This window comes from Theropithecus gelada, chromosome X, assembly GCF_003255815.1.
Source record: "Theropithecus gelada isolate Dixy chromosome X, Tgel_1.0, whole genome shotgun sequence".
NCBI classification, from domain to species: domain Eukaryota; kingdom Metazoa; phylum Chordata; class Mammalia; order Primates; family Cercopithecidae; genus Theropithecus; species Theropithecus gelada.
The window spans coordinates 70,682,681-70,694,056 of NC_037689.1; the positions used below are offsets into that span (position 1 = coordinate 70,682,681).

General features: G+C 45.1%; 1 protein-coding gene across 1 annotated transcript; it reads right to left on the bottom strand.

Annotated features, from left to right (window-relative positions):
- Positions 1–3,665: 3,665 nt before the first annotated feature.
- On the bottom strand, positions 3,666–4,913 carry POU3F4 (POU class 3 homeobox 4). Its single transcript, XM_025373232.1, has one exon. The coding sequence runs from the start codon at positions 4,853–4,855 to the stop codon at positions 3,770–3,772; it is 1,086 nt and encodes a 361-aa protein (XP_025229017.1). The 5' UTR covers positions 4,856–4,913; the 3' UTR covers positions 3,666–3,769.
- Between the last annotated feature and the right edge of the window lie 6,463 nt (positions 4,914–11,376).

The following is an 11,376-nucleotide window of genomic DNA, read 5'->3' on the forward strand; positions in this document are numbered from 1 at the left end:
TTAAATGTCCTGCTCATTGCTTCATATGCATCTACCAAAAAAAAGTTGAATAAGGCATGCCTGTACATACAAAACCTTAAAACAGAACTGGTTCAGATTTGGTAATTTACTCCTCAACTATCACTACAGGTAACAGTCACTTAGTTGATGGAGGGTCTTGTGAAATAAAATAAGACAAATGAAATCGTGTATGGGAGTGGGAAGAAGAGTGCAATCAAACTTCCACCCCCAAAATGTCTCCTTGTACTATGTTTTCCTTTCCCCCATACTCAGATAAGAATGGACAGAGTTCAGCATTACTGGGAAAAACAGTTTACCTGGGTTTCTGGGCCCAGGAAGAACCTTAAGAGGGAAAGTGCTTCTCCTAATCATCATCCCATCCCTCCTCAGGGGAGTGAGGGATCAGGTAGCAAAAGGGAACCTAGCAGAATAGGGAGGAAGAAGAAGGATGGATGCAGTGAGGCGAAATGAAAGCCTTATAGAAGATCTGAGTACAGTTTCAGGAGGGGCAGGTTTGAAGAAAGGTCTGTCCACTGGCAGAGAGAGAGAGAGAGCGAGAGCGAGCGAGCCAGCGTGCGAGAGAGAGAGAGAGAGAGAGAGAGAGAGAGAGAGAGAGAGAGAGAGATTCCCTTTTCGGAGAACATTAGTAAGGTTGCACTTCCTAAAATAAAACCCACCTCGAGCCTTCCCTATGCGGGTTCCCACAATTTGTGCTGTGCTTTGCGTGAGCATGGGCTCCAGAATAGGCCATGCTAGTGTGTGCCAGTGTATTTCAGAGCTGAGCTGAAAGGCCGAAAGTCAGAGGAAGGGAATCAAGAATCAAAACAATGACTAATGATTTATAAGCTGAAGCAAAGCAGAAGCGCTGTTCACCGGGAATGTGCCTCTGTTTAAATGCTCCACCTCACACAGCACACAATAAGGACAGGAGAAGAAAACTTTTTTTTTTTTTTGGAAAAATGTTTTATTTAAACCTTTTTAATCTTTTACAACAATAAAATATTGCGTCAATATAAACCCCTTGACTAAAACTTCACATCAAACATTACAGCAAATTGTTTTCTTTTTGACATCCAACTTATCTGTGAAAGAATTTCCTTTTAAACACAATGAAGAATTTATTGAAAATAAATAATTGTTGGCAACTGCAATAGGCAATTTGAATAAAATAGTTGAAAAAGCAACTCTTAATGAAAATAGCGTTTATTATACATCAGTTACTAAATGAATAAACTAAATGATCTTCTTTAAATTAATAACTTCAAAAACGTTTAATATACAAAACTGTACAGTTATAAAGTCGGCAGAAGTATTTGGGTTAACTCAGGTTCGAACCATAGCAATTAACTGCAAAGAAAAAAAATCGAAACAAACAAAAAACTCCCAACAGTTGTAAAACATGAACTCAATGTGGGGGGAAAAAAAATCCCAAAACTAAACCTAATTACCACCAGAATGCAGAGACTTGACAAAAAAAGTAAAAGGGTCCGGGATTTGAATTAACACATGCTCTTAGACCTGCAGCTGAGGGAGACACAGTGTGGTGGACCAGAGGCCTGACAACTCATACTAACACATCCTCGACAACGGACCCGGGCTTTCTGGTCCTTAGGTAGTTTGAAGCTTTGTCTACAGCAGCTGCGCCTAAACGCCGGACTCGGCGGCCAGCAGTGGCGTGCAGCGCCCCCAGCCAGGTCTGGCTGGCGGCGGCTGGGTGTTGGGTGCTTGGCCGGCCTCACACGTGTGTGCTCCTTGGGAGTGAGGTTCGCCTGTGGACCTGGCGTGTGGATACTAGCTAGCAATAAAGCCACAGCAACTGCATATTTTTGGGATCTCTACACAGCCTAGCGAGATTTTTTTTTTTTTGTACTTTTTGTTTTTGTACATAGTAACACGATACACACAGCTATCTACACACACACGTTTGCACGCGCACACACACACACGCACAGAGACACATACACTCAGAGATTTAAAAATATATATATATATTTTAAAAAGCAGGAACCCAGCCTCCCGGGCGCTCGCTAGCTCGCTGGATCGTCGCTGTGGGCTTCCACCAGCTGTGCTTATCAGAAACGCCGAGACAGCTCCCCACGAGCCCACTCACAGACAGCGGTATATACATGGGGGGAGAGGTGGTACGCGGATGGACCAGAATCCCTGTGACCTTTGCCAATCATTTCATTGTCGTTCTGCACTGAGCAGAGAATGCCTATCCCCCACTCCCTCACCACCCCTCCCCGAGGGTTTCTCACTCAGAAGGGGTGGTGAACTGGAGGTGAACCGAAATGGGAGGCGCTGGCCCAGTCGCCAGCGTCTCCGGGTCGTGATCTCCAGTGAAAGTAATCGCGTGTGAAGGCAAAGTCTTTCCTCTAGTAGGGCCGAAGTGAGGTCGCGCGGGAGGTCGCCCTAGCGAAGCTGGGGGCCTGGATTTCTGCGCGCAGGAATCCAGGACTCCGGTGGGTGCGGAGCCCTCCCAGACTGTCAGGCCACCTCTTTGGCCCAGCGTTGCGGTGGAATCCTTCTCAGATACCTGGATCTGTGCTGTGGTAGCCTGCGGGGACTCCACACTTCCAGGAGGGAGGGCAGAAAGCTGCGAAATCGCCGCTGCTACTTCGCACTAGTTTGCAAAACCTAATAGGCTTCTCTATTCTGCCCTTCCCAGGCACTCCACCCCGGAAAAAAATATATAACCAATATCATCATCAACAACTTTCTTCGTTGTATTCTCCTCCTCATACAGATTTTGAAAGGGGGGTGAGTAGATAGGCATCTCTCTCCCCGCCTATTCCCATTCATCTCCTCCCTTTTCTAAGCAATTAAAAAGCCATCAGCTCAACGAAGTAGTAATAATAATAGCAATAATAACATGGAGTGGTCGATTAGATACAAATTATCTCACAAATATTGTGTACAGATTGTAGTAAAACACCTCAGACATTTAGAAACGCTATAGAAGTTTTTAAAAATGCAAAACTAGTCTATTGTAAAACAAATTTCACCTGAAATACAGCTGCTATAACCAAGGCGCTGAAAGGTTATTCAGAGGCACACATCTGTCTTCCCAATCCCTCCCCCGCCCCACCCCGCCCCCACGTTATCCCACTCCTTGTTCTTCCTAGAGAGGAGCGACCAAACAAACCTTACTCTGAGTAAACAATATGTATTGATCAGCAGAAAAGGCTAAAGGGAACTGTTGCCCGGGGAGCCAGGAATATGAGATCCCAGCTTGGACTGCTTAATATAAATGTGTATCAGCATTGAGAAGCCTGAATGCGAGAGTATGTGTTTCCTTTGTCAACAGAAGTTAGAACCTCTTACGAAAAGGAGAGGAGAAGAGAGGAGAGGAGAGGAGAGGAGAGGAGAGGAGGGGAAAAGAAAGGAGAGGAAAGGAAAGGAAAGGAAAGGAAAGGAAAGGAAAGGAAAGGAAAGGAAAGGAAAGGAAAGGAAAGGAAAGGAAAGGAAAGGAAAGGAAAGGAAAGGAAAGGAAAGGGATGAAAGGGAAGAGAATGGGGAAAGGAAAGAAAATGAAATGAAAGAAGAGGAAAGGAAAGGGAAGAAGAAGGGAAAGAAAAAGAAAGGGGAAAGGAAAGAAAAAGGAAAGGAGGGGAAAGAGAGAGTACGAGAGAACGAGTGAACGAGAGAGAGAGAGAGAGAGAGAGAGAGATAAATAATAAAGAATGCTAGAATGAAAGGAAGAGAGTGAGAGAGAAAGAGAAATCCGCGCTGCTCCCAGTGCGGCCGGCCGCCTCCTCGCTTCCTCCAGTCAGAGATCATGGCAAGACGTGTCTGTTTTCACGGTGTGCGAATAAACCTCATGTGGCTGCTGATCCCCTGGCGGAGTCATTCTTTTCTCTTTTTGTCTTCGATTACAGAACCAGACACGCACCACTTCTTTCTCCAACTGGAGGCTGTCTGCCAGCGAGGAGATCTCCTGCGCGGCAGGCTTGGGACACTTGAGGAAATGCGTCTCCAGTACGCCCTTGACACTCACCTCGATGGAGGTCCTCTTCTTGCGCTTGCGGCCCTGTGCAGCGATCTTGTCAATGCTGGTCGGGCTCCCTGTGGACGAATCAGCCTCCTCCAGCCACTTGTTCAGCAGGGGCTTCAGCTTGCACATATTTTTGAAGCTCAACTGCAAGGCCTCGAACCTGCAGATGGTGGTCTGCGAGAACACGTTACCATACAGTGTGCCCAGCGCCAACCCCACGTCGGCCTGCGTGAAGCCCAACTTGATTCTTCTTTGTTTGAATTGTTTGGCGAACTGTTCCAACTCATCAGAGGTTGGCGTCTCTTCGTCGGAGTGATCCTGGCAATGGTGCGAGCCCAGTTCGCCGTGATCCGGGGGCTCTCGGAGCACCGGGTGCAGGCTCTGTGCAGAGGCGGCAGCTGGAGGTGGGGTGAGTCCCCCGTGTTCCAGCATGCCACTCACGGTGAAGCCAGGCTGCGAGTACACGTTGAGGGGTTGGCCGCTCGACGTGATAGACGGGTTCGGTGCCGGGCTCGCCCCCCAGGCGTTGGGGTGGTTAGTGTGCGGTGAGTGGTGGGCTACGTGTGGCGAGCGGTGATGGATGATCGCACCCAGTTGCAGGTCTTCGCGCCCGGGCTTCACGTCCTGCTGGTCCAGGGGGCTGGCGGCCAGGGTAGAGGACCATGGGCCCCCGTCGCTCAGACTGGTCACCCAGTGATGCCCCAGGGGATGCCCATTGCTGGGAACTCCCTGCAAGTAATCACTTTGGAGAAGTTTCTGAGGGTTGCGGAAAGGACTCCCCTGCTGCATGCCCGCAGAGTCCGCATGGACTAGGGAGGTGGAATTGAGAATGCTGTAGGGATTCGAGGCAGCTGTGGCCATGGTCGGTGAGGATCCCCTACTAGTTATAATGTGGCAAAGGGAGCAGCTTCAGCCTTTGACATCTACGGTGCGGGGGAGCCAAAGACGCTAGCACGGGTTACCGGCACCCACTACGGCCAATCGCAGCGCATCTCGGCCTGGCCAGGAGTAAGCCCGGCCAATAGCGGTGCGGGAGGTCGGGCTAGCTTTCCAAATTAGGCTGGTGAAGCTCCGGAGTTTCAATGAGACCCAAGCAGGAAGTGAATCAATCTTTCAGCCCCATTGGCTGCCTAGCGCAGAGTGGCGGCCTTACATTTGATTACCACTCCCCCACCCCGGGGTTTATGTTGATGGGGAAAAGATGTGAGGGATGTACTGTGGGTGGGTGGGGGGGGGGGCAGTTAGGGAGTGAGGTGGAAAATTAAGGTTGTAGAACTCCTTTTTGATTATTTAGATTAAATAAAGAAAAAGTAAAACAAGTTTAAATGTCATTTTGATCGCAGTGAACAGGGATTTTTCAGACTCACTCGGCGGTCTGGGCCGGCTAGTTGTGTGCCTAGGACTGCAAAACAAAACGTCGCTACAAACTTTGAGCAAAGTAACGTCTTTGATTGAACCCAAAACCAATAAAGTTGAAATCAGTGATTCCAGTAAGAACATTTCAGTTTATTTCATTGTATTAAGGACCTCGATATCAAGATCTGAAAGCTTCTAAAAGATGTCCTGTTCTTTCAATTTTTCTGAAATTTTTTTTTAGGTCACGAAGAACTGAATTATTCTGGGAAAGTAAAATCTAATGTGATACTGACAATATTCAGTTATTTCGAAGTTTACTTCCCAATCTAGCTGGTCAATTGGAAACCTTGCTTTCTTACTGCTTCATATCAGCTCCCATCACAGATCCCACAACTTCTGTCAAAGGTTCTGCTTGCTGAAGCGGGCAGCCTTCACACTTCCCCCAAACACTATGCAGACCCACTACCAATAGGTATACAGGAAAACGTTCGTGACCCTGTGTCCGATGCTGTCCCCTAGGAAAATTGTTTTTAACATTCACCGCTCCCCCACCCTCCTCACCGGCCCCGCATTTAATGTGCCCAGGAAATTCAGAGAGAGAAATGGCGGGATGTTTGGCATCAAGTACCGCCCCCACTTCCCCAATCCCCATCAAGCTTGAATTTGCTTTCAGCTTGAAAAGACAGGACTGCTTTTTCATTTTGGATAGAAGAAAAGAGATGAAACACTTGTGCTCCTCCTAAGCTTTTATAAGTTAGGAAAGGACAAGCCCGTGTGCTCCACAGTCTTGCGCAAAGGCATTGCTTGGAAGCAGAGTTGGGAGAAAGGCAAAGATTTAAGATTTGTTCTAGCTGAGAAAAGGCAACACCAGATACCCAACATGGTCTTTGAAGTTAAAAAAAAAAAAAAATGACCTTTCATTGAATAATTTTGGAGGTAACCTAGCTGCCTAATTATATTTGCACTTACAGAAGACAGCATCAGAGTTCCCTTATTGGTTTGAAATTCCATTAAATATATTGCAAGAACGCCTAGGTTAAGCTTGATTTAAATTTGCATACATTTTCATATATTTAGCAGAAATAAAAGAAGGCTTGCTGCTACCAGAAAGTCATTAAGGCATTAGTTTCTCTAAGAAGACAGATCTGAAGAGTGTGCAAGAAAATGAGAAAAAAAATAAAAACAAGGTGAGCTTATTCCGCCATTCCTTTATATAGCTAAAGAGCATCTATTTCCTGTGAAATGAGTAATTTCTTATGAGAGCACAGAGCAATAGGAGCTGATATTGGTAAGTGTAAACGTGTCTATTAGGCATGAAAACCTGGCATCTGATTCAGATCTATTTCTTTTTTCCATTCTTTTTTTTTTTAAAAAAAGATAAACACTTAGTAATTATTGGCAGAGAAGATCATTTGCCATCTTACCCCCTCCTCCTGCTCTCTCATTGAAACTGTAGCTTCATCTGCTTTTAGAAATTGGGTTTTCCTTTCTCCTCTCTCTCTCTCTCTCTCTCTCTCTCTCTCACTCTGCCCCCAACTCCCCACCTTTTCTGCTGAGGAACTCATTTCTTTACTGCTAACTGTTTGCATCTTCCTTTGTAAGAATGCAATCTCATTTGTGCCTGAAATTCCACTTCTGGAAGAAACAAGAACTTGTCAAAATCAAACAAAAGTAAAGTTTTTAGGTGCTCTGTTAAGCTGGCCTTTCGAAGATCCATTTGTGAGTCTGCGTCGGCTCAATTTAGAGGTGAGAGGGAAACGCGTTGAAGAAACTTTACGTGCAAAACGATCATGATCATTGCCACGCTGTTTTTGTTGTTGTAGGTTCCCCACCCCCACCTTGCAGCTGCCTTTGGGTGAGAGTTGCTAATCTTAGGCCATTCAGGGAGTTAAGGTAATTATCAAATGATAAGGCGTTTGCATGAAGAAGGAGATCTTTTTTCAATCTTGACTTGCCTGAGTTCTTACAATCAACCTTCCTCTTGCCCATGGCCTCTGCTCCTGGTACCCTATTTTGCCAGCCGCATCAAGTGGTTCAGACCATTTGCCAGAGGCTTGGAGGGGGGAGAGGTAAGGAGGGAGATCTGATCCCAGGGACAGGTTTTTTACACCCTTATTTTGCAGTTTTTTAATGTAAAAACTCGCTTTTTAATGGAAATAACAGCTTTCGTCAGGAGCACAAACTGTCATCGCCTTTATTTTTCTTTTCTCTCTCTTTCTTTCTTTCTTTCTTTCTTTCTTTCTTTCTTTCTTTCTTTCTTTCTTTCTTTCTTTCTTTCTTTCTTTCTTTTCTTTCTTCCTTTCTTCCCTTCTGTCTTTCTCTTTCCTTCTTTCTTTTATTTAAAAAAAAATGTTTCCACGAATAGAGATACTGCCTATTGAATTCAGGTCCAATTACATCCTCTAGCAACTGTGATATAATCTTCTCTACCATGTAAGGTGTTTTGTTTTTTGAATAAAATATCTGCATATAGTCAAATCTTCTTGCTGTTCTAACTAATCTGCTGGAGAGGTTTCCTTCGCCCTCTCCTGTCAGTTTTACTTCCCAAGTGTAACAGATGCCGCTCTCAAGCGCTCCTTTCTGCAGCTTCTCTTTATTCAGCTTCACATATTTCTCCCCATGATCTGGGTTTCCATAGAGAGAGGAATAAAAGGGGGGACCATGGTCACAAATCCCCTGCCCCATGCAAAATAAAAGAGCCACATTCAATAGACGACCCGTCTGGACATGGGAGAAAAATAAGTTGATACGCAGCTACTGTTGCAAAGAGCTGGTAACTTATTTTTCATAGACTGCATTTTGCCTTAAACTCTAAGTTACCACTGGCAAGCTTGCTCTCTCATGCAGCTGGGCTACATACACACTTGATGTGCTCCACATCCTGATCTTGAAGTCCAAACCCGGTCCTCAGATCTGCTTCTCCCCACCCCCTCTAGAGCTTTGGTTTGAATAATATAACAATAGCTGTGGAACCTACCGGGTAGGGGCAGTTAAAAGTCGCCCTAGAGAGGAGCCGGGCTTTGAAGTATACAAACTGTAATTGTAGCGAATCCCCACCTATCTTCAGCAAAGCAGCACAGGTTTCAATTCCTGTGCCAGGCAAGAACCTGGCACAATTTTTATTCCTTGTTAAGTTGCCCTCACACTCCAATTACACACCCCACCTTATCCTTTCCCCTTGCTTTGTTTCTAAGAGCGCAATTCAGATCATTTCTAAAAGAAAGTCAGACTGGCTTTATTTATATATGTTCATTTATTTGTAACTTCAGAGTTTGCAGTGGATTTCCTTCCTCACAAGATTTAGGGATACCAGCTCCTGAATGTCTTCACAGATACCCACGCCCCTTTCTTTCTAAGCAAGGAAAGACTCACAAAAGAAATTAAGCAGATTAATGTGGTTCAGGTTGTGCTCCTGTGGAAACATCTGAGCATGGCCGCAGCTGGGTAGCCTGCGTCCTGGCTCCTTTGGAAAGTACCCCAGCCATAGGGATTGTGTCTCTTGCAGATTTCATATGTGAGTGTAGATTATGAAGCATTCTCATTATGTGTACAAATTGAGGATGGGGAGAAGAAGGTGGTTTGGGGCTGAAACTGGCAGGGGGTAAGGACGGCGAGTAGCGGCGGGGGAGGGGGGAGGAAGGGTTCAGGAAATAAGTTCAAAAGGCCAGATTTGATTGTGTGCAGTATAGCATGAAGCTCCAAATGGCAGGACATGGAACGCAGGCATTATCTCAAGATGAAAACTTCACCTTCAACCCAAGTTCACTTTGGAAACAGAGCAAGTTAGATTGGGTTTGGTAGGGACAAATGTACATTTTCTTTTTAACACCAGGAGCTCATAAGGGAAGGAAACAATTGAACAGACTTCTCAGAGCAGCAGAGAAAAAAAGCTGTTTTCCTGGTTTCTGCATATTGAGCTCATAAGGCTCTTCTCGGTGTGAGACACAGCTGTCCTTCAGAGCACTAGCCCACTGCAGCTCCTCTTATAGTCGCCTTCTTTCTTCTCCTTTTTTCTTTTTCAAAAGCTGCATGGGCGGGGAGGGGGGGCACGATAAGGGCTCCTAATATTCTGCGGAAATTTTTTTAAAAAAGAATTTAGATGACATTAGGAGACATTGCCAATACTGATGGTAGGACATGGCAAAATAGTTCATAGGCATGAACTAATTGAGCTCAAGCTCAATTAGTTCATTTTTTTTCAGGTCTCTATTGGCTTTCCTGAACGTAAGAAAAAGAATCTTCAGAGAAAAAGGAAAGAGGAAGAGGGGAGGGGGTGAGTACACACAGTGAATGCTGCAGCAGAAACAGGGAAACTTAAAATACTCCTCATGTAAAATCTAATACAAATACCCCAATCTGTGAGAACCACTAGTCCTTTGCTATCAAAATTGAATGCTGGGGAGAAGTGCTGAGGCATTGTGTGGCTGGAGCCTCTGACGGGATGGTTAGAGGACAGGCTGGGACAATAGAGACCCTCACTACCAAGGGAAAGGATGCTTGTTCCTATAACTGCGTTGGCCAGATTGTGTCCATTCAGTCTCAGTTTCTCTTTGGGGATCACATTTTTGCTGTTGCAGTGTCGGTGGGTGAACCCTAATTTTACAGTATCCCAGAGAAAAGAGCTTTGCAGAGACAGAGCTATTGTGTCGTACTCAGCATAGCTATCGTTTTCCTGGCACCAGGATTTGGGGTGGTTAGGAATCATTGTGCAGTTTTGCACTGCAGACCAAGCCTAGAGTCAAGGAACCCAGCGGATGGTTTTACAAAATATAGAACACACGAGGAATTACACTTCTATCTAAAAAAAAAAAAAAAAAAAAAAAGCGGCAGAATGCTTCCAAATTTAAAATGCAATGATAGTTTTGATTTTTATTTTAATTATTTTTTTAAAGTAAGACTTGGTAGAGGTATTTAAAAACGAGAAAAAAATAGTTATAGCTGCATGAATGATCAGAGGGCGGGTAGAAATCTCTTACTTTAAACCCTGCGCGCATCGGTATTCGAGTCATCAATAAGTCTTCTGGCTGAACATTAGACGCTTTTCTTAAGTCACTATAGTAGTTAATAGAGCCTCCCCAAATTGCAAATCACTTCCTTCTTCATGGATGGATTAAGGTTTTAATGTGCAAAATTGTAAGAATGCTTAGGCTTCATTCCTAACTGAGGTCCTGTGTTCCCTGCCACCCTGTCTCCCCGCCCCTTAGTAAATGGTATTTATTTGTCTGAAATGGCGAGCGTTCCACGTCCCTGTGCGGTTATGGGACTACAGGAAGCTTGATTATAGATTGATATATGGGATCCTTCTGGAAATGACTTTTAGTAAGTAATCTGCTCAGAGTCTTGGGCTCACATTACCATTTCAGGTCCCCACAAAGAACAAGAATGTAAGTTTATCACTTTGAAAATGAGCAAGCGACCAGATTTAACCTGCTGTCATTTTTCAGAAATTTCAGTTACTATTATCATTATTTTCCAGGAGGAAAGAGTAGAGAAGGGGCTGCTGATGATTGTGAAAATAATGTGGTGTGCGTGTGTGTGTATGGGGGGATTGTGGCCCCCCACCCAACAAAATGTACACACACACACACACACACACGGAGGGGGGAGAGAGAGAGAGTGTGTGTGTTTGGGGAAAAGTCCAATTTGCAAGGGCATTTGGGGAACCCATTTTTAACAAGAACATTAATGTTTCCTCTGTTGTGATTGCTGTTGTGTTAGTTCTTCTGGGGGAGGGGTGTGAGTTTCCTGAGTGTTCTTAAAATTTCCCTTTCCTGTAACTTTTCTTTGGGCCGACATCTCTTGCGCTTTGCCTCACTATGGATTTGAAGAATCGATTTAGCTCCCCTGCCCCGAGAAGAGTTCCATTCGGTTGGGTATTTCGGTTTCCCGCTGCCTGTGAATACATCAGTCAGGCCATCGTGGGTGTTGTGCGTGCACACACACATTTAATATCCAATAACTTTTTGGAGTCTCTTTTCCAAGCACAAGAGCTCAGGTAGGCAGCAGAACCTATCCCCTGACCAGTG

Bases quoted from the DNA above. Each gene is read 5' to 3' on its own strand.
- POU3F4 (XM_025373232.1), bottom strand. From the start codon at position 4,855: ATGGCCACAGCTGCCTCGAATCCCTACAGCATTCTCAATTCCACCTCC.